The sequence below is a fragment of the Phyllobates terribilis genome, unplaced genomic scaffold (assembly GCF_046119375.1).
Source record: "Phyllobates terribilis strain yellow unplaced genomic scaffold, ASM4611937v1 Scaffold_7__3_contigs__length_470593459, whole genome shotgun sequence".
NCBI classification, from domain to species: Eukaryota; Metazoa; Chordata; class Amphibia; order Anura; family Dendrobatidae; genus Phyllobates; species Phyllobates terribilis.
In genome coordinates this window covers 216,923,000-216,947,208 of record NW_027362767.1, presented here as the reverse complement: position 1 = coordinate 216,947,208, position 24,209 = coordinate 216,923,000, and the positions used below count along the sequence as shown (strand labels likewise).

Below are 24,209 nucleotides of genomic sequence, written 5' to 3'. Positions count from 1 at the left end.
ATGATATTTACAGTAGAGTGCGAGAGGAGTTTATGGAAAATGATCAGTATCTGAATACAGATGAGTAACAGCAAAATATTTGTATAGTCCATGACTCCCATCTGCATGGTCTCCAGTTGTTGTTTTTTTTTTTTTTCCCTTTATTGCTCCAATATTTAATGTTTCTAACTGACCATTTGCAAAAAGTGTGGGGTCAGATAGAAGAAACATCTGTTCTTATGGATAGTAATAACTTTTATGGTTTTCAAGGGAGCAGCAGAAATGGCTATAAAAGCTAAAGTGTCCTCAATACTAGAAACACAACAAGAAAACCAGACGTCGGTGCACAAGGGGCCACGATGTGAGCAGCCATATACTTGTAAAGCACTTCCAGAAGGAGATGTTCACGTGAGGGCAATATCAAGCCTCATTAATGCGTATGTAGACAACTGGCCCTATAAGCTGGAAATGGCGCCATATGTGTAGTCAGTGTCAGACTGGGGTGTCTGGGGCCCATAGGAGGAATTGATCCTAGGGGCCCACCCTACAGGTATATGCAAATACCTGTTAGTTGTTATAGTGGAGCGTCAACTGTACATCACAGGCGGCTCCTGCACATCTACTGTGCACACTATAACTGGGATGTACAATTACGTTTGCATTAAAGGGGTTGTTTGGTTAAAACAAGTATCACCGATCCACAGGATAGTTGATCATTTGGGTCCGAACATTGGAAAACGCACCTATCGGAAGAATGGGGAAATTTTATCCCTGTCAGGACACTTATGCCCATTTTAAAATGCAGCAGCAGGTGGGACCTCTGACCGCAGCTCTATTCACTTTCTTTGGGGCTTCCAGAAAAAGAGCAGCCACTGAGGGAATGAATGGATCAGTGGTCAAGTCGCACATGAGCTCCAGTCTAATTGGCAGAATGTGGAGCTTTTATCCCCATCAGTGCAGGTCCCAGCAGTCAGACCCCCCCCCCCCCCACACACACACTAATCAATAAGTTATAACTTATCCTGTGGAGAGGTGATTACTTCTTTTCCCCGGAGAACCCCTGTAAGTGCATCTTGTTCAAAGTATTTAATCACTAATGGAAATAAAGAATCTTCTCCTAATTAATATCAGAGAGAACAAATGACCACCATACACAACACAATCCTCTATACAAGCACCAATAGTACCACATACGAGGGAGAAATACTGCCACACCATGCCTGGACTACATATTACCACCACATAGTGACCGAATATTACTACATATAAGGGAGAAATACCACCACACCATGACCAGATATTAGTAGCATTTAGATAATTCTCCATCATATCTCCCCTCCCCCCACCTCCTGTCACCATTACTCTCCCTCTTCCCCCACCTCATCCATCACCATTGCTGTCCATTTTCCCCCATCTCCAGCCTTTTTTAAAAGAAAAAAGCAAACACTTACTCTCTCAGCACACTCCCCCCGCAGCCATGTCCTCTGCTTCCTGCCTGGCATCTTTCTCCCTCACACTGCATGACCTAATCAAGCAGCGCAAGCCTGTGTCAGGGAGGAAGCACGGGCAGAAAGGTGAGGACTGATCCCTGCAGCCATTTTCCTCCTGTCAGCAGCAGAACTGGAGGGATCGCTCCCTGCCTGCTGCACAGGATGAGGGCAATCTGGCCATGGGCCCCCTGGAGCCTGGGGGTCTGAGAAGCAGGCCAGATTGCCCTCATCAGCTGCACTGCAAGCACCCTCTGGGCCCTTCCAGTGCGGCACACCAGTGGCCATGTTAACCAGGGGCCCCATGCGTCCTGCTCAGGACCCAGGCCCACCGGAGAATTCTCTGGTGCCCCAGTCCAAAATTGGTTGTAGTATTCTATTTTATTGGAACTTTGTCATTTCCATCCAAAAAAAAAAATGTTCTTTGACCACAGAAAAATCTATTTATTTTAACTAATAGATTAGGTTGGTTATTAAATTCTGCAATAGTTGTCAACTCTTTAATAATGTTTAGTGACACCCAAGTCTGGGAGGGTTTCCCCCTTAGTCTCCTAGAGTCCTATGGACCACAGCTCCCTCTCCAACTGCCAGGCTCTTTGTGTTTGGGCCCCTGAGTCTACTGAAATCTATTAGGATATACATTCTCGCCCCTCAAACCACAAGACAAACAAGAAAACCTATATAAGCCAGAGTCTAAAAGTTAAAAAATACCACCATACTGTTACTGAACAAAACCCAATGACAGGCTGAGGGCAGGGGGAACTGAGCCAATGACCTCTACAGTCAGGCCCAGGTGGCACCATGTCCTCTCCTGGGCTCTTGTACGTAAATGGGGGAGAGACTGTGTGGGCACATGACCTGTGAAAGGCATAGAAGGACTTTTGCAAAACTAGGTAGAACATGCTCACTAAATCCTGTGGCCTCTGCTCTCTTGCAATAGAGCTGTAATGACAAAATATCAAAGTAATCTTCTAAAATGTGAACCATGGTCTAAAGCCTGACCCTACAATAACCCCACTGATGCACCCAAATGCCAGCCAAACCCTGGAAACTGTTATGAGAAATGTCAACCATTCCTACATTAATGTGTAATCTCGCACCTTTTCCCTGCAGGCGACTATTAAAAGCTGCCAATAGACATTGTGCTGACTATCTGTCTATGAAGGCTGGAAACATGGCGCACACGTGGATTTTGAAGCCGTATCTTCCTAAGAAATCCTGCAGGAAGTTGGGTGAAGCTGATCAATTGTGGCTCCTGCTGCGGGGCCGAGTGGCTCCTGCTGCGGGGCCGAGTGGCTCCTGCTGCGGGGCCGAGTGGCTCCTGCTGCGGGGCCGAGTGGCTCCTGCTGCGGGGCCGAGTGGCTCCTGCTGCGGGGCCGAGTGGCTCCTGCTGCGGGGCCGAGTGGCTCCTGCTGCGGGGCCGAGTGGCTCCTGCTGCAGGTTGTTGTCATAGAGCTGAGCTCCTGCGACTTTCTTTTATACACTTATAGTTTTCAACTAATGGGACAAACTAGGATTAAAGTGATGGCGGAAATAATGAAGGGGACGTACTGAATTTATAGATCTAGTTTTTAATGTCGAAGAGCACTTGACAAACATGATTAATGTAAAACTTCCACTAATGTTTCACTGACTTCCCTGGAGGCAGAGGACAGGCAGAGCCGTTCGGCATTTCTGCAGTACCAGGCGGTGCCCGGTGCATCCGGCCGTGCAATGTATGGAATGCATGGCGCTAATGTAATGGATCTTCATGGATGATGCTGTCCGACAAGTGAAATTCCTTTAACTTGTACCTGTATCTTGAGACTAATTGATCCCTAAATCACTTTACTTTAAATATAACATTGTTACTCTTAAAATATCACTCAAGTGCTGCACCCAAGGCCACGTTCAGTGTGTGTAAGCCAAAACCAGGAGTGGGTGATAATACAGAAGAGGTGACGTTTCTATTAGACTCTTCCTCTGATTGTTCCTCTCCTGGTTTTGGCTTGCACATACTGAACGTGGACTAGGTCTGTTACTTGCTGTTCTCTGCCTGTTGCTAAGTGTAATCTCACTGGCTGCAGATGCCATGAGAAGATTATAGAAAGTGGGGGTGAGACTTATCTCTGCTCCTGCTCTCCTGTCCATCAAACTCCATAGTCACAAGGGGCGCCTTCATCTTTCAGATCTGGGCAGGCATGTAATTCAATCTGCCATTACCCAAAGATGACAGAAAGGAGGTTCTAGCACATATAGTGCTGTCTGTATGCTGATAAAGCTACTTCACTCACTAAAAAATTTGCTTTTTTTTTTTTTTTTTTTTTTTCCGTTAATGCAAACCTGTCCTAAGGACTTCATACTGCTCAGCGTTGCTATATACATTTATCAGTATAACTATGGGGCCGATTCATCAGTGTTTCTGGCGTTAGACACTTTGGAAGAAGTCGTAACTGTATGAAGCACTGGGGGATTAAACAACCCACACCTTGGCACGTTAACACTAGATCTGCCAAAGTGGGCAGAGCATAGACGGGCGTGGTGGTGCTTCATCATAACCTATGCCAGTCTAGTGGTAGAACTTGAACCAGAAATGTTACTCCAGTCAGTAGCCTTTCTGATGAGCGGCCACGGAGGCACATGCCACTGAGAAGACACGGTGCATCTTGCAATTACAATGCTTGTCTTGGCGTGACCTAAGCCTGGAGAACCCCCCCCCCCCCCCCCCCTTTTTTTTTTTTTTTTTTTTTTTTTTTTTTTTTTTTTTTTTTTTTGGAACTGCAGATTTGTGAATCCTCATTGCACGCTGTCGGGATTCTCTGGTGCTGAAAGCGGTCGTGTGTGTATAATTCGCATACTTCTGGTCACATTCTGACTAGACTTATCTGGCCTCACTCAATTCACTTGTACGGAGTGAGATCACAAACGTCTAGTCTGCATGTATGCAAATCGCATACTTGCAGTCACAGACCTACAAGTTCTCGGCATCGGAGAATCCAGACAGCGCATAGTGAGGGGTCACAAGTCTGGACAATCCCCCTCTAATGAATCGGACCCTATATGTTGTACTCTCTCAGCAGAGTAACTTTTTTTTCTTATTTATACAGAACTGTATTTTTGTTCCTACAGATATTACATGGTCGGGTGTAAATCTTCTCTTCACTGCAGGCAGACACTCGCATTTCACACTGTATGGCAAAATTCTTGAGCCGGCTCAAAGGATAGGAAAAGAAACACGTGTACAGTGTCTCAGAAAAGCCAAACTCCCATGGAAGTTTTAGGATGTAGCAAGTCACTTGCATGACTGGGATCCAATGTGATATTGTAGGAAAAGTTTTTAAATTGCATATACTGAAAGGTGGAACATGGGGTGATAGAATTAGAATAATAAAGGGGAGTATGTACAGTTCTGAGGCTCCAGGACCCCAGTTTCATTCAGAAGTGTTTAGTCCCCTGCCTACCCTACTGATCGGGCATCTCTGCCATGTCCTGTTTGGGATCTCTCCTGTTACCTGAAGGTCCTGTCCAAACTATTGGCTGTGGCTGCTCCAAAATGGTCTTGTAATACCTGATTATTTTGTATACTTTATAACCCACCATATCTCTAGTACATAATGGCCAGCCAAGTTGTAAAGTCTAGTCCTTATTGCTATATACTCTTAGTCTCCCATTCCAATCGCCATGATCTGCAGCAATCTCTCCGATCTTTCCAAACAGCACACTTTCTCAATAACCCATTTTTAATTTTGGGGAAAGCTTTCCAATACTAGATCCTTTTACTCAATGTTCATCCCTGTATTTCCTAAACTGTCATCAAACTAATAAACTGAGAGGTATCTGAATGTCATCCAGGCTGTGGCTCGCGTTTCCTCTGATCATGGGATTACCAACACTTTCCATTTTTGAAATGAAAATGCCAAATATCATGATCTGTTGCAGATCACCACAGTAAATCGGATCTATAATGCTATCCCGGGCAGGAATCCCAGTTTTCAGAAATTCTAAGCGCATGCCAAAATAAATAATTTTGTCTTAATTGTTCATCTAGGAAACAGAATAATCTTATTTATAAACTGAAGTCTGTAGTCCTTCCACTAAATTTAAGAGCTTGTACGATTTCTTGTAAAGTAGCCAAAGATGTTGTCCACCCCTGTTTACATCTTTAATAATTTTTTTTTTTTTTTTTTTTTTAGTCTGCACCTAAACATGTCCTATACCTGTGCCCTAAAAAAACACATTTGTAAGACTCATATTCTTGAATTGGAGGTCAGCTGCATCTGAGCACTTCTGGCTGACACTGGTCGGTGGTTGTGCCAGTTATCGTGCTCCCACCGATCAGGTATTGATTTGGCTTTCACAGCAGAATTCTGGCATAAAAGCTTTACAGAGTTGCAAAATTTCAGCTCCATTCGGAGGTGCACTTACAAAATGCAGCAAGTTGCAAAGTGTATGTTTCTCCCAGCTCTGCCAAAATATGTGGGATGGGGGCACAGCGGGCCATCACAGCTCAGCTAATGACAGTGGTGGTGCAGCACACGCCACTTGTCGAATGCTTCAGATCTTTGGCGAGGTGGACATCACTTTATGAATCAGGACTGTCTGACTTCAGCGCAATGCCTGACACAGAGCTGACTTGTATCATCTGTCTCTAGCTGCACAGATGTCAAAGTGGAGGGGAGTCTCTGCTTCTCTGCTCCTTCTCTCCTGTCTGTAAAACCATATATGGGCACAAGAGAGGCGGGCCATCAGATGGGGCACACAGGATTGGATGGTGCATGGGAGAGTTTCAGTACCTATAGTGCTGCCAGAATGCTGATGCAGACTGCCACTTAATTCCTTTTTTTTTTTCTTAATGGTAATGCCGTATATTAACCCTTTATGTACAGTGCTAGGTGTCTGTCTTTAGAGTTATTCTGTATGCTTTGTCAAGAGAAACTTCAAGCTAAGAATCAAGAGTACTTTAAACTTTCTGGCAGTGGAAATTCTCATGAGTGGGGTAACTCTAGTGATGGTGGTGGTCTGACGTCACTTTCATTTCCTGTTGCTGTCTGCAGCGATCTTTAGTGAAATGTGAATTCCAGGAACATAACAGAAATGTCTTTGTTCTGCGCAGGTTAAACATGAGTCACTATAAAGGAGCTGAATCATTTACCAATCTTTTCCAGATGTTAGGAGGCATTTGGCTACACGTGGACTCTTCATGGGCTTGGACCTTCTGACTAATTTAGCTGGTGGATTGTATCAGTAAAATATAAATGGATCTCAGGACCTCGCCTCTAGAAAGGCTTCTTATCAGATGGCCAGTGAGTAATGGAACAGACGTTGTTGCAGGGATCTGGTCTGGATACCTGCATGGTGTTTGGATGGATTACTGGTAGTTTGTCACCTTGATAAAAATTCTCAATTTTTCACTGAAATCTGCAGACCTTAAAAATTTAATTGGGGGGGGGAATAGTATTTGACACTTGTTATCTGCCCCCAACATGGTGCCAATAAAAAGCCTCTACTCTTGTGTCTCTCCATGGTATATCCACATGGTTAAGAACACCAGTGCTTCTCGTGGCATCTCTTATGGCTTGTTTAGCCGACACTTTCTTCCCACCCTTCCTCCAAACAGACGTGTGTACGTGTTCTCAGATGGGAGGAGGTAGTAAGTGATAACGCTAGTCACCGCCACCTACACGGCACATGACCCCCATAGATTTCCATTTTACATTTGATCCATACACCCTAAACTGCTCCATGTCTCTGATCCGTGAGACTCGCCGCATGTCCTAGTCTCTGCTTTATGGAGATCCATTTAAGAAGTTTGCAACCTGGAAAACTTTTCTGTACTTTAGCTTTCCATCTGACTTTTTTTCCATTCTTAACTAGGACTGTCACTTCTTCTCCTGAATTGACTTTTCCTGCTTCAGTGGTGGAGGGTATTTAGTGTGTTCTTATTTGGAAGTTGCTTGTTCTATGCAAAAAGTTTCTTAAATTGTGGGATTCCTTATTCTCCATCCTTTTGTATTTGCCTCCAACTTTATAATGGTTGTCACTCGCTGTAATCCTGCCTGTGATGACAGCAGGAATTGTAAGACTCTTATGAGGCAAGAGAGAACTGCAAGATTTCAGGATTTTTAGCGCTAAATTGTTTAAACAATGGGTGTCTTATCAATGGTCTCCTTAACCCCTTGCAATGACTAAACTTCAAACTTGCTTAGGTTAACTTACTTTCTAAGTGAATGTGAGGAAACCAGAGAACCTGAAAAGAACTCATTCAGGTGTTGCTCCACTTTCCAAAGAATGGCATCATTGACTTCAGCTACAGATGACATCTGTATACATACTGGCTTTCTGGGTCTTTCCTAAAAGCTTCTCTAAGGTTCATAGAAGTTACTAGTTCAGCCATGCCTTGGTGTGGAGCATCAATACTCTTACACGGAGTTGTATCCATTGCTGTGTGGAAGTTCTGGATCTTAAGAAGCCACTTGACACTGCTCCAAAGACTACGATTATTGAGCGCATGGTTTTTGTAGCCTAAGTATAGTTCCTGCATAACAGTTGGGCATAAGGTGTTTTATTGCTCTATACTGGTTTTTTTTTTTTTGTCCAAATCACTTAAAAGGGAACTTGTCACGTCCTAGCTACCCTCTACACTGCCCCATAGCTTTGTTAGTGATGCACATTGCATCACTAAACAAGCTTTTTTTTCATTAAAATTGGTGTAAGTATAATTTTATAATCTTTTATGTACTTGTATCCTACCTGCTCTTTTCCAGTCATAGGGGTGTAATTCTGCTATTCAGTCATGGGTGGCGCTGCATACAGTCACTGCTGGCACCGCCCATGTATTTGACTATTGCTCCCAGTAAGAGCAGATATTAGGCGCATTTGTGCACGTGTGGCTGCTGGTCCTGCACCTGTGCAGTGGGGCTGTATGATTATGCTCATTTGGAGTACAGATGATGGCAGTTATGGGTCAGCCCCAGTGTCATTCACTCTGGGGGATCAGAGTGCATGACACCAGGGCTGAGCTGACTGATCACTACAGTCATCTGTACTCCAAAAACCTGTTTACCCTTTTTATACAGGAATGAAGATAAATTCCTTAAAAGTTGTAGATAACTTTTCATGCTGGACAAAATAATATAGCATATATTTTACTTTTCAAGACTCTGCAGTAGTCTCATCCTAAGGCCACATTCAGTATTTTAGAGGTTTTTTTGGCTTACAAATACTGGCGCAGAACAATCAGAGGAAAAGTGTAATAGAAACACGTCACCACTTCTGTCTTTATTCTTTCTCCACCAACTCCTGATTTTGGCTTACAAATACTGATGTAAAATACTGAACATGGCCTGAGTAATAGCCCAGAGTTGCCGTGCCAAAGGGCACAAGCATTTCCGGGAGCAGAGTGGAAGTTCTATGAACCAAGTGCTGGGGAAGTAGTTATACCAGGAAAGGGGATGACACTTGGACCCGTTGAAGCGTCGCTCATATGTGAAACGGCCATCATCCATCTGATGACTCGCTCACCTGTATCCATGTTTTTAACCTTTCTGCATGTTTAGCAGACCACAGAGCGCCACCTCTTCATGACGTTGCCTGTCCAAGGTGATGCACCGGTGTCTGAGCTTGGGTCTCATCATGAATGATCATATAGTTTATTTTGCTCACTTATATAGCGCCATTAATTCCGCAGCGCTTCAGACAATGTGAATGGAGAATGCTGTGTAGATGTGGCTGCCTTTGTTCATGGGGGAGAGGCACACCAAACAAGTGCAGGTTCCATAGACTGTAACAACTTTCCCAAGAAGTGGAAACGCCACTGATTTTGGAGTAGAAAGTCTATGTAGTGACTGTAATACGTGTTTTACTTGTATCAAGTTACTCCTGTGTAGAAGTGCCGTCCAGATTCAGTAGTTGTTGGCTGACGTTCATCTGTCCGATAGCTCTTCTCTATTAGAATTCTAGGGAGTACGGTCCTTCACAAACTTTTTTTCTTGTACTGGAAATGACAAGGCTCTTGTAGATTGTAGCTTCCCCCTCACTTCTATTTTCTGATTTGACATCTTCCACCATGTCTTTCCAGACCATTCCTTTAATGGTTCTCACTATCTACACGATAAATGCTTTTTTTCTACAACACGCTGGTTTTCATATCACCGTCCTAAATAACCTTCTGCCCCCTCCTTTTTAACCAGATACCTAGTGTCCCTCTTCATACCAACCTCCTTCTACTAGAGTAGACCACCCCAACACTTTGTGGTCCCCATACTGGAGCTGATAATGGGTTAAACAACTTTTGCAATTTGACAAGGTGCATAATGCTTGAACTGGAGTACTATAAAGTGCCCAGGCATGGTTCACCAAGTCATCATTTGTCATATTCAGCACCATCCTGCCAAGTAAAGAGTTAATGTTTTGGGAACTGGTGCACACAATGCTTTGCAATGGATCAGGTCGGGATTGTCCACTTGGTTATGACTATTGCTTTACAGCTGCTCCAACAGCTGTGGGAAGAGGAAATGTTACCACTGACAAATGACTTTACAATCCACATTTCTGCAGTGTCAAATTACTGTCTGCAATAAATTACGATGTTGCACGTGATGTCGCTGTTCCTACAATAACAGCATCCGCAGCCATATGCATCTTGTAATTACTGAGGCCCTGATCCTCATCCAGGCTTTTCCATGGGGATTGAAGGTTTTCACACTATGAAGTATAGAGTTAAACTTTGCAGAACTGTCAATGGTCCAAAAGGGAAGAAGTTCTCGGCACTAAAGGAAAGTAGTTGCCCTATATGATTTTAAAGGTCAACTGTAAAAGGAAGAAAAAAAATTCTTGTACGGTTCAGGTAGAAACCTCAATATGCAATCAATTATATATTTTAATTTTTCAAAATCCTATGATTAAACCTAAGTTTTAACTACTTTTGGTGCTGGAGAACTTCCCCTTTTTACACTTTTTTTTTTTTTTTTTTTTTTGTTTCACCTGAAAGCCAGACCAGTGCACCACCCTGGTCACAGTCCACCCTGGCAGTCTGTTATACGCACGCTGCCTGAGTTCAGATGGGGGTGAGACCGGTTACATGAATTTGTTGGAATCCTGGGGGAACCGTTAATCAGGGCGACCGTAGGCTGCAGCTTCTCTCAGGCACACGATGGATTCAGTTGCTGACCAGACACATTTGACAAGAGTCCTCAAACGGTAGATCAGTAACATTTAATGAGGCACAGCCAGTGCAATTTAAGTGTCTTTTGAGCAACAGGCTCCAGTAATAACTGTACAGTACGCAGTCTATTATCCAGTAGTACAGCAGTTTTAATGCATACATAGCCACAGACTTCTTCACGAGGACTCAATTGTAAACAGCATTCTCTACTCTGCATGCAGGGGGGGGGGGGCTTGACGAGGGAGATCTGCGACACAATTCCTTCCAGTCCTTATCTTCCTGCCTGATACCCTGCACTGTTAGTTCAGGAAGTCTATCTGACCTGTGAGCTTCACCCTGGACTTGAATCCTGTTCTCTTCCCTGCACTTATGTGAGATACAGAACACACAACTTCCCCCACAATCCCCCTGGGGCTCTGCTAAAACACTCACTTTCTCCTGTGACTGTTAACCCCTCTAGTTGCCTGATGTTTCTGGAGCACAACACTTCCTGTCTCCTGGGATACTTATCTCCAGCACAGAAGTAGAGGGCTGAATTTATACTTTCTATTAACTAGAAAGTTTATAATACATTTGCATAACCCATTTGTGGGGTATTTACCAGTTGAGAAACTATTCCAGTTGCAAACTAGTACATAAAACAAGTTGACCTTTGTTTTATTGCTGCTCCCTTTCCTGCTTTACTGTGTAGACTGGTACATTATGGTCGGAGTAATTGCAGCAGGAACGCAAGTCGAGGCCTAGAAAAGTCAGAATAGCTGTGACAATCTCTATTGTGTGAAACATTTCTCCGCAAATCCATGGTCTCTGGGGAAAGGGTGGTCCTCAACCCTTCCTGGAGATGGGATTAGATCGTAGAGCAGAAAACATTTATTGCAGTGTGATCCACTGTAATATCGGCCTGCAGTCTCAGAACTTCTACTGTATCTAGAGATGAATCTCTCATTTAGTAGCCAAATGATAAAAATTAAACTGTTAAAATGAGCATGTACCATTATGTGTTTCTGTATACATTATATGCACCAATACCATTTAGTAACATTGAGTACTTGGTAAACACACTCTTGATCAAGAGTGTAAGAGCCACCCCACCATAGTCCTCTTCTGCCCCATCTATATTGAGAATGTCTGACACAAGGTGAGGGTTTATCCTGGAGGATAGGACTGTCCTGATTGGGTACGCCTTGTTGTGGTGGAATGGCTTTTACGCTTTTGTTTTTGATGATAAACAGATTTACTTAAAGGTTTTATTTTATATGCACTATTTTCTTACTGCAGGGTATTTGCTCACTTTCAACAATCCAAGATGGATACATTAAATGGCCAGTGTAACTATGCGCCTATTCATATGTAACCGTATAACTTGTGCTCCGGCTCATTTCTTTGGCTTTTATTAACTTTATAAGGTAATACCAAGCCATTTCTAGCATTAACTTTGTATTATTATAAGCTCATGATAAATTATCCTTACCGTCCTGGTCTACAGATGTCCATGCACCTTCAGTGGTTTTCAGCTGAACGCTTGTTTGCTCAACATCCGACTTCCATTTATCAAAGTGGGGTGGTTAATAAACCTCTGCCGGCTCTTTGCCCATGGAAACGAAGGATCTTAACACAGGTTTACCAATGCAAGATCTCAGAGTAGGGACACCTGTAAACATGAGTCCATAGCTAGATACTTAATGGGAAAATCTTCTGACCTAATTGCTAATGTTCTCACTCTTAATGGTGCAACTCCCAGAAGGACCTCCAGGAAGAGTTGGCAAAACTCCCAGGTACGGCCATAACTTCCATGTTCTGAAAGGCAAAGACCGAGCATCCAGGAAGGGCATAGACTGATGCCTTCTAGAAAAGTTGTCAAATATCTCGTAAGACCTTACCTATGGATGAGTTATCAATGTTCCTATACATTTGTGTAATATGCATTTTTATAAGGGAGGGTACATGGGCCTTATATCCGCGCGGCTGGTAAATTTGTCCTGTACTCTACTAACATGGCGCCATAAACTTTTTACACTTTAGTGAACCCATGCTGCTACTTCCCGTGCCAGCACCGAGGCGTGTGCGTGACGTACGACCTGGACCAATATGAATGTGACTGCACTCGGACTGGATATTATGGGAGAAACTGCACAATCCGTAAGTTGTGACTCAAACGTCTTTATCATATCTAACACTTGTTTCCTGTAACAAAACAGAAGCTGGTGAGAAATTCTGCAATTTTTGGATATCGCAGAGTGCAAACAACTAACTTGAGAACGTGGGTTTATAAAGCGTCCCTTCCGTTCCAGATAGAACAATGAGGCCCTGCCAGTTCTCGCAAAACATTGTTTCAATCCAACACCTTCCCGAAGAATCTGAAAACATATTTTTGAAACTAACTTTCTGACTTCTAAACTGAATATTGCAAGTGGGGAGGAAAAAAAAAAAAAGAAGCAATTCTGACCTTTTTGAAATTTGTTTTTTAGTGTACATTTTGTGGTAACAATGATATTGCAATACAATCCTGATCATCAGTACAATTACAGCAATGCCAAATGTCTGAGTTTTTTTTACTTTAGTTGCAAAATCAAGTTTGCACACTCCCCCCCCCCCCCCCCCCCCCCCCCCCCCCCCCCACAAAAAAAAAAGAAATTTGGGGGATTGTGACCAGTTTCTGAGACTCCAATCGTTTTCTGTTGCTGGAGGGGTGTGTGTACATTTTTGGGATAGATGTGATGTTTTGATCATTTTGTTAAAGCAATATTTTTTTTGTGGAATTGCAGCAACCCTAAACCTGAATTTTGGGATTGATATTACATTTTTACTGTTTGTTAGTCGTGCCCCCCCCCCCCCCCCCCCTTAAAGGACTTGACGCTGCAGTTGTCTGATCACTTGTGCTATATACAACGATACCACAGCATTGCTTTATATAGCAAAAATGAGTCTCCTTTGCAACACAGGCAGGTTTCAGGGGAGCTCCGCCATGACGAGCAGAGGACTTGTTCTTTATGTAAGGAGCATAAACATAATTTTGTTTCATTTTACAGCTGAATTATTGACCAGAATCCGAGACTTTGTGCGTCCCAGTCCGTCCTTCTCCCACTACATCCTGACCCGGTTTAAATGGTTTTGGACTATTATAAATAACACTTTTATCCGAGATACAATTGTAAGACTTGTTCTAACAGGTAAGAGCTTTCTCGTCATTGTAGACCATAAGCATCTGCCCATGTAATTCTTTATATACAATTTGCATTCTTTATAACAAGCTAGAATTTATCGCATCTACATTATTTTACTTATAATTCCACAGCGCTTTACAGACATCACTGTCCCCATTGGAGTTCACAATCTACATTCCCTATCAGTATGTCTTTGGGGTGCAGGAGGAACCCGGAGGAAACCCACGCCAACATGGGGAGAACATACAAAGTCATTACTTTTCCTTGCAATATACAAATGATGTACTAGTGATCAATCTATTAAAGGGACTCTCTGCACACGATGGCTGTTCAAACTAAGTCCTACCACTCGGTGCTTCAGGCGGAGCTGATCCCTTAATTACACCTTCACACCTGCTTGTTTTCACTCCTCCCATTGTCTGACCCCTCTGGCTTCATAGGGCCAGAGAAGGGTGGAGATGGATGGGAAGGTGCACTTAAATGGTGCACCAAGTGTTTGTACTTGGTTTGACTCCTCAGTCCTGTGCCGAGTCCCTTAAAGTGCGGCCCATGATGTGGTAACACTGGGCCCACGGCTCCTAGGCCGACCTCTCTTGTGGGAGGCTAATGGGGAGACCAAGCCCTCCGCCACCACCCACTTCTGTTCTCAACTGTTTAGGAGCAGCATTTGCTATTCCTCCTGGCATTGAAGGGATTAAACCTCATGATTTACAGCTCGCTCCAACCAGTTCAGTTGCACACAGGGATCCTGTTTGGAGATGGCTCAGCCCCATGCCCACTCCATAAGATTAATCTCCTCCACCAGTAAAAAAAAAAAAAAAAAAAAAAAAAAAAATGCTTTTTTCACATTGTGTAGGAAGGTATTAATGGAAATGTGCAGCAAGCTTTATTTATTATTTTTTTTTTTTTTAGTTCGCTCCAACTTGATACCAAGCCCTCCGACGTATAACTCTGCATATGGTTACATCAGCTGGGAGGCCTATGCCAATGTGAGCTACTTCACACGGGTGCTCCCTCCTGTGCCGGACGACTGCCCAACTCCAATGGGCACCAAAGGTGAGATGCTCCAAAGCCTTCCTGTAATGCCCTCGGTCTATAGCCGCAGGGTTAATGCTAAATGTTCATCTCCTGTTTGCGTTTTTATTTTTTCTTATATTAATTTAAGATTATAAAACATTTGGCACATCAGCCATGTTCATATCCAACTAATAAAGGTATCAAGAAGCGATGTACGTGTACGAACACGGCCGGTCCCATTGTGAGTCACCCACCACTAAACCATAGATGGTTGTCGTCATCAAGACCCAATTTGACATTTTCTGTTAATTATCAACTTAATTGTAGAATTATTGTATTATGTTTAACAATGATCTCCAGTACCATGGTAACTTCTACTACGCTTAGTGCAGTGTTTCTGAAAAAATGCTTTGCCTATATATTTGTAGCATTGCTGTAGCTGTGGGCGAGGTGCTCGTCTCTTGCTTCCCGGCGCGCGTCATGGAGGTCCTGGCTGGGTGTAATGACTTGTGTTATGGGGGGCTACACCCATGCAGGCCACATGTAACTGACTTTAGTTGGCCAAAACCAGATGTTTGGCCGTTCAATGAGGGAGACCACCAGTCAAAAAACTCTTTACTGAACTATGACTTTAGTGATTATGTTCAGTAGCTGGCAGGTGCACATCTTGCTAAACATTTCCTTCACAATACAGGGTGTTTTCCAGGGTCACCTTCTTTCCCTGCAGCCCAGGTCAGTACTACGTTCCAGTTAGTAAGTCATGTTCTCAACCCAATATAATATATAAATATATATTTATTTATATATTATTTTTCTGATAGCCCGTAACCTCTAGGTCATAGAGGGGTATTCCCAATCTTTAACTTCCCACCCTACCATTGAGTAACACACATTAACCTATACCAAAATTGACATTATACAATACAACATTACCCTTGTTCACAGGGGGGGAATCCCCATTCCCCCTTATACTGTAAACTTATTTTAAATATTAAAAAAAAAAAAGCAACTTTGGGATGGTGTTACTATAGCTAAAGTTCAGGTAGCAGAAGTCTTAGATTTGGTGAATCTTCTGATTGACTCCTCAACAAAGGTCTTCCGGTTTGGAAGATTTGACCTGCATTAGATGCCAGTGGTGGACTTTACACCAGTGTCCTGGGCCTGCGATCTGGTGTGTATTGTATATACACATGAAGACCTCTTTTCTAGACCCTTCAAAGTCTCTAGCAAGGCACCAACAACTGTTTTTGGGGGCAACAATGTGGCTAAAATGAATTGCTACAGAACTTTGTTGCAATTGTCACCAGACTTCAAGTGCAATAAAGTGATGTTGCCCAAAAAATAGTTCTCACGACTTTGTTCCTCTCCTGGTTTTGGCTTACAAATACTGAAGGTGTGCATAATCAGAGGAAAAGTCTTAGAAACTCGTCACCACTTCTGCATTTATCACCCACTCCTGGTTTTGCCTTACAAATACTGAACGTGTGAACGTGGCCTAAGAATGATGCTGTTTACAACTACTTTGCAGGCTGCTGTTCTGCTCCCTGGTAAAGCCACAGTGGGCTGTGTGTGGCTCGGGGAACTTGGCAATGACAGTTCCTAGGTGCTGCTTAATTTAAAGGTTGATCAGTAATTAAAGAGGGCGTTTTGTTATTCAGTTGCTGAATTTTTCCGGTTATTTTAATACGGTGCTGGCTTATCTGCCTAGTTCATGCTATCTTGGTAGCTGATTTGAACTGAAGGTCGGGCATAATCTGTCCTCCAGTATTGGCTCCTCTACTCCTTCCCCCATGTTCACACAGGGAGTGTTTGTAAATGGTGTGAGCATGGTGGTGGGGGAGAAGGTAACACTTTTGCTAGACTTGCAGTTCAAATCAGCTACTAAATCTGCATGAGCTTGGTAGATAAACAGCACTTTCCGCATCTTCGATGGCAGGAAGGAAAATAAGGTAATGGGACTAGTACAAAAATTAATGTTGCCTAAACTTTACTTGTTCTCCGATAGTTCCAGAATATTTTTTTAAATGTGGAAATTCTGCTTTAAAGTGCACCTGTCAGCAGGATTGTCCTTAGTGTAACGGCACCCACCTGACAGTATATGTATTTTACTGAGTAAAATGATACCTTTGTTGATGACATCCGTCCAGCAGTTCTTTTATAATCTTTACTTTCATTTTTGACATGATATGCATGTGCTCTCATTATGTATTCCTATCTGTACCTTGTGACAGGTCACTGTGACTTCCTACTGTTTAAATACTGTGAAATTTACATTCTCCCCCCACCACAACTGTGGCGGCCAGCGCATGTACAGTAGCATCTCACGTTTGCTGAGATGCTACTGCGTGGGTGCCATTTTGCTTTTGGCAAATGAATTGGGGTGCAGCAAAATGGCATCCGCAGTATCTAAGTGGCGCTTGGCTACTGCGGATGCCATGCTGCTACAAGAGAAAAAATTGCCTGCAGCAATATGGCGCCGTACTTGTGCAGTAGCATTTATCTGTTGCCGAGAGATGCTACTGCACATGCGTGGCGCCATATTGCTGCAGGCAAATTCTTTTTCCAAAGGCAAAATGGTGCATGCGTAGTAGCATCTCGGCAACCAAAAGATGCTACTGCACATGCACTGGCCGTGGCCATTTTTAGGGAATTTAAATTACACTTTGACACAAATTACAGTTACTATGTAAAACAGGCAGGTTACTGAAAGCAGTGACCTGTCACAAGGCATGTGCTCTCATTATGTATTCATGTATGCCTATCATGTCAGAAATGAAAGTAAAGATTCTAAAAGAACCACTGGACGGATTTCATCAACAGAGGTATCATTTTACTCGGTGTATGTGGTTTACTAAGCGCAATCCTGCTGACAGGTGTGCTTTAAGTTTCCAGATTATGTATTTTACAAAGGTGGCAGCCTTTCTGCATGACTCTCTACTAGATATACTTACTTTCTTTCTTTTTATGGAGTAGAGTCCCTAGGTAACTAATTTCCAGACAGAAGCTGAAGATGACGCCCACTGGTGTTTGTACATCAAAGTTCACGTCTGTGGGCTTCTAATTCTTTCCTCTGAATGTATTTCACACTTCCAAGCATGATGCAATAAGAGAAAAATGTGGTGTTCATTGTGAGTGCGGCTTCTACTCCACCGATTATTCTCCAGGTTATCGGATCGCACGTTGTTGATCTTGCAGCCCAGGAATCTGCAGATACTTGCATTTCCTCTGACTCTGTAAGGTGTGGGAGCTTTGTGTTCCACAAGGAGATGACTTCAAACTTTTTTTTTTTTTTTTACTTTTACTGCCCAATAATATATTTTCCAGATATTTGCACATCAGAACTCTTGTAAAACAGGTTAAAGAATGTTCTCAGAAGGTCAAATGGTCACAGATGAAGCATTGATGGAAATCATCTAGAACAGTTCACCAGTGTAGTATTTCCAAGGAAGGGCTTACCGGTCTGTTCATCCTGAGCCTTCTGATTCATGAATAAGACAAGACAAAGCTAACAAACTATCTTGATGCAGTAACAGAGTATTGGGTGAGAGGAAGCAAGCTGGTGGTGTAAATGTCATTCAGGACTTGCACCCAATGAATTGTTACAGGGGTTTTGTATTTGTTGCACCCAAGAATAACAGTCACTAAAGGACAAATCGAACATTTTGATTTAAAGGGAACCTGACAACAGGATTTGCCCCTTAAGTGTTTCATCAGCCCCCTGATAACATTTTAATCCCTGTATGATCAGTTATAAACATTGTAGCAATTCTCAGTGTGCAGCTACCAGGGCTAGTCCTGGACCACTGTCAATGATTCCCAAACGTTCGCTGGTATCGGGCTCAGCGGTGTGATTGACATCCAAGTGTGCCGGGAGAGGAGGATCATAATCTCTTCCATGCACCTACTTGGATATCAAAGTGGGTGCAGGGAAGAAATGATCCCTCCTCCTCCCTGCACACACTTGGATGTCGATACCAGCTCCGTTTTGGGAATCCTTGACAGCGGTCGAGGACTAGTCCCGGTAGCTGCACACTGGGAATTGAACATCAGTGGTGATGGAGGGTATTAAACACAGAATTACCAATTAAATATTTGCAGTATTAATCCCACAAGTGGACTTTAATGTACAGTGCTGACAGACCGCATGTACATGATTGCTGCCTGCCGGTGATCTTCTCCTGCTTCTGGCAGATCTGGAGGCCATAGTTGGGCCTCTGGTTGCCATTGCAGGGGCATGATAACTTGACACAGAGGTGCAATACCTTTCCTTCTTTCATACTTTTTTTTGCGGTTCCCATAATGTAAATCTGTTGTGCAATAAGGGGTTAATGTACAGCCTTGACTGTCAAAGTAGGTTCAATTTGGCATGAAGTTACATTTTTCTTATACAAAATTCTAAATCTTTCAACTGGTTTAAAGGGAATCTGTCATCAGGTTTTTGCTATGTAATCTGAGAGCGACATGATGTAGGGGCAGAGAGCCTGATTCCAGCAAGGTCACTGATGAGCATTCAGTCAAAACTGCAACAAGGTGTTCAGTCAGAGCTGCAGCATATAACTCCCCTACTACTGATTAGCAGCTTCCTGCCTATGCAGTGTACACAGGAAACTGCCAATCAATGGTGTGGGCGGGGTTACACAGCTGGACTGCTCTGCACTCAACACCTAGTCCTGCAGTGATAATCTCCTGCTAATAAAACTCTGGTTTAGCAGTCTCTATACACTGATCCATCACTGGAATCAGGGTCTTCCCCCTACATTTATGGTGCTCAATAAGACCGCACCAGCACAATGGTTTGTTATCCATGTCAACTATAAACTAACAATTGAATTAAACAATCAGACCATGTGTCAGTCAATGCAGAAGTATAGATGGATATAAACTGTAAAATAGTGTATCTTTGAAATATATTGCACATACCGGAGCCGTAGGGTTGGCAACTTGACTTCTTTCTGGACAACTTATCAAAAAATCAAGGACAGTCACCACTTCTTAGACTTCTTTAGTCAGTGATCCAGGTCTACAGCCCATAATTCTGATCTGGAGAATTCAGCTGTGATCACTATATAAAATGATTCGGCCGTAGTCTGTAACTTTCTGCAGCTTCAAATAAAATCATGAACACTTCACATTTTAGTTACGGACTGTCCAGGAATGTCTTGACGGTTGGTAATCCTGCCTGGCCATTTTTGCTAAATTCTACTTGTCTACCCATCCAAGCCTCAGTTACTGTTCCTGCCTGTAGTGTGACTTGTCGGTACCTGACCGGTTGGTTTATGCGATCCACCCAGTCTCCTTATTGTTGCGTTCCCACACCTGGATGCATGGCTGCACGGTATGTTGGCACCTGGCTCTGTCCTTGCAAGAGAAACAACCAACATCACTAAATCACCATGTGCACAGGCTCCAAAAACCAAAACACAGGCTTTCCTTCATATGATTGCAACCATCTGGTTCCATGACCACTTGCAACTATAAATCTGAATATTCTTAGCTGACATGCAAGACTAGTAGTGGAATTGGCCCACCAGTAACACTGATTGTGCCCACTGTTCAGCTAATTGCAAAAAAATACCCTGACCCTAGAATAAAAATGTATTTTTGCTTCTATATAACTTGGCTAGCTCGTCTTGTGAATGATTAGATTCCTTTTTTTCTGAAAGTCGTGAATGTGTAATGGCATTACTCATTAGCAGTCATTCACAGGGGCGGCCTACCAGAGGATTCTCCTGTCCCCCCAGTGGGACAGTCCAAGCCTGGGCAAGACTATGGTTTTCACTGTCAACCAAGTTTATATAAAGCCAAATGGCAATGAGTATTTTCTAATATATTTATTTTTTGACACGAGTTCTTGTTTCAATAACTTGGTATTAGAGGTTCTTCAGAGGACCCACCAGCACATCAACTTTGACTACATATTGTATTCTCCTGAACCTGACACGTTTTGGATCGTTTCTTATAACTGTGTTCCTCTTCTAGAACTAAATTCCTGAATAAACTGACACATGTGGGGTGTCCCTGCACATTCTCACTGCTGGTTCCACTGGAGACACGCCCCTTTGTCAACGGGAATGGAAATGCTCAGTTGTCAATACATTTCTAGAAGGAATGGTAATTTTATGTATTAAGAAGATTGGAATAAAGACCTGTCGGCAGCTGATCCTTTTTCGCATGGGTTGTCTAGTGTTCAGAACCCCATGTAGGTGTTCCCTATGCAGGTTACTTGAAGAAGAGACCAAGTCTGTGCTGAGTCCTTTAACTTTTTCAAATTTGGCCCAACCCTTTAAAGAGATTCTTCCATGCATAAGGTGGGGGATAACTTGCAGATTGCTCTCCCCCCGATCTTATGAAGTTGGCTCTGAAGATCCTTGTGTGAATAACGCTTGGGTTGAGCGTGTGCTCCTCCGCTCTAGCCATTCTCAATGGGACTGCTGGAGATGGCAGAGCTGCGATCCTCTAGTGTGAGCTGTAGGTTGCAAAACATGTGACTGGAGGTCCAACCTCTGGGACCCCCACAGATTGGCAGAAGAGGGATTATTTTTTATTATCCCAGTTACAAAATGGAGCACAGACTGGATGCGCTGCACACCACCCTATTCATTCTCTATGGGGGTGCTTGGCAGCCCAATAGTCTCCTGTCGCTCTGTTCATTACCTATCAAAACTAGAGCAAGCAGCCCAGTAAGTGATTGCTGGAATTGGGGTCTTCTGAGAGCAGCATAATGTAGGGGGGAGAATTCCTTAAGTGTCACTTCAAATGTAGCAAATTTGTAACAAGTCTGAAGTATGAAGCCCGACACAATGTAACGATTCTATCTTACATTCTTTTATGCAGGAAAACTGGAGCTGCCTAATGCCACTCTGCTGGTCGAGACTTTCCTAAAAAGAGACGCCTTTATTCCGGACCCACAGAATACAAACTTGATGTTCGCCTTCTTTGCTCAACATTTTACTCATCAGTTTTTCAAGACTTTCGGGAGGATGGGACGAGGCTTCATTAAGGGATTCGGTCATGGGGTAAGTGATGCCTCTAATCGGACCCTCCACTAATTGTAAGACGATGAAGGGGAATCCTTTACGGTAATTAAGTCTTGACAGCAATTGGCCACCAGACTGCAGCTCCTCTGCGACCCGGTCCAGTAATATCCACCAACAGGAGCTAGAAGTTATTTGTGAGATGCTGCATTGGGTTTCCATCAGATAAGATGTAGATACCTGGCATAGAGCTGACTCATTAAATTCTGCATCCCAACTTCCTCACATCTTAACCTACAGGAATCTTTCAGTCTTGCCACAATATCCTAGGTTTAAAAGTGTGAAAATCTGAACAATTCATTCCCCCTTTTTCTTGACTTTGAGCCAACGTTCACTGGATGCCATACTTCACCCACTTACCTAAATTTTCCTTCTCGGGTGGTATTCCAACAATGGACATGTCCTGAGTACTTTACCCTTTTCCCCATCTTTTATCTATAGAACAATGTGTTTTTGTAAAATTGTTACATCGAGGCATATTAAACTATTCTTCATAATTCTGCCATAACTTGTAACAAACTGTCTCTTATGGTTGGCACTAATTTGTTTTAGACACTTTTTAGGACTTGTCTGACTAGGGGCATTGGACTCCTTTTTGAAAGGGGGAGTGACTTATTGGGAAAGGGAATGGTTTACCTGCTACAGCAGGACCCCAAACTGTGGCGCACAACATAAGCCAATAAGTGACGTAAACTGAGACTAGACCACCATGAAGTTACACGCTTATTAAACCGTTGTGGTAAAGCGACTTGTTCGGCTCTCCAGAGGCAGACACAGGACACACTGTTCGGGTTAACTTCCTGCTGGTTTATTCTGTGTCAAACTCCAGCAGTGTCCCATAACACCGAGAGGGTCCTTTTCTCTTTAACGGGAAAAACAAAGATGAGGTATGACAGTCCAATAGTAAGCGAGGCTCTGCCCGCTGCAGGTAGCACAGTGAAGACTTCGGCACCAGTCCTCTGGTGTTGCGCTCTGGTTTCACCCAAACACAACCTGGAGACTTCACTCTCCAGACCACACTCCAGAGGAACAAAGCTGACTGAACATTTAACCCTGAGGGGAGGTAGGGGAATGGCCTCCCACCCTCTTTGCCATTCCCATAAATCCACACCCTTTTAAGAGTTAACCCACCCCCCAGCATACAACATGCTGGCAGAAACTCAGTAGGTTGTAGTTCACACAGGAGAGGATCCTGAGTGACACATGCCTCCCCTCGTATATCAGACCAGTGACTGTCACACCATATTGACCAATTATATAAAGTTGGTGCACACAACAGGGGTTTTTATATCACCTGTCCATAGGATAAGTGATCACTTGGGATTAGTGGGTGTCCAACTCCTGGTAACCACACTAATCAGCAGAAAGGTGAATAGTTTACTGCTGTTAAAATAAGTGGAAGGACAGATGCCCGACTGCCTCACCATTCATTCTGAGGCTTATGGGAAAAAAACAGCAGCCCCATAGATGATGGATGATGCCGTATTTGCACTGATGCGCTATTGTAACAAGGATGAAGGTCTCCTGTCCTGACAGTCAATGCCGACCCCCACTGATCAACAGTTATCACCTATGCCATGGGATAGGTGATATCTCGCTTTTAGTGGACAGCCCCTTAATACTGTCTAAAAGGGGTATTTCTTAGACAGTGCAGACTTTACTCAAAAAAAAAAAAAAAAAAAAAAAAGCCTTGTGGTCTCACTTTTGAATTGGAGACTCGGTACTCTAAGTTACTAGGACTCCAGCTGTTACATCTTAAACTAAAGACCCCCGAGCTCCAGTCTGCACACTCACCTAGCCTCATATATATTGGAAACTTGCATTTGCTGCCCTTGAGTCATGTCTGGCGTACTCTAGCTGGAAACCACTTTGAGCAACCAGTTCATTGATGGTAATGGCATAAGCAAAGTTCTACCATTTGTGTTTGGTGCCCAAACGCAGGTCTCCAAACCCAATTATTCAAAACACACCTGGCACAAATACAATAACTGCTACAGTTAAAATAAAAAATAATAATGTTCTGGTCGACCATATTGTGTTTTATGAAGGCCACACACAAATCTTTTTATGGATAAATATTTCATAGTCGGTGATGCTGAAAGTTCTGGTATTTCTGTGCTCACTCTTCTGTATCGATAGTTTATCTGGCATGTCAAAGCAGACCGACTGGATATTTGTCTGTTTTATCCTCATTAACAGTTCACTCTACCAGTGAGTCTGATGGAGCAGAATGCGGTGCTTCTCCTAATTGGTGGCATCCGTATGATGAACTGCTTGTCCATGTCTTCTAGGTTGACCTCAGCCACGTATATGGAGATACTTTGGAGCGGCAACATACTCTGCGACTCTTCAAAGACGGCAAATTAAAGTATCAGGTCCGTATAAT

The 24,209-nt window shown here is 43.3% G+C and overlaps 1 protein-coding gene across 1 annotated transcript in view; it reads left to right on the top strand.

Annotated features, from left to right (window-relative positions):
* PTGS1 (prostaglandin-endoperoxide synthase 1) overlaps positions 1 to 24,209 on the top strand; it is a 55,333-nt gene that overhangs the window by 15,374 nt on the left and 15,750 nt on the right. The window contains exons 3-7 of the mRNA XM_073639728.1: positions 12,631 to 12,747; positions 13,638 to 13,778; positions 14,685 to 14,828; positions 21,624 to 21,805; positions 24,115 to 24,198. Of these exons, the coding sequence (XP_073495829.1) occupies positions 12,631 to 12,747; positions 13,638 to 13,778; positions 14,685 to 14,828; positions 21,624 to 21,805; positions 24,115 to 24,198 (668 nt within the window). The remainder of the gene's footprint in view (positions 1 to 12,630; positions 12,748 to 13,637; positions 13,779 to 14,684; positions 14,829 to 21,623; positions 21,806 to 24,114; positions 24,199 to 24,209) is intronic.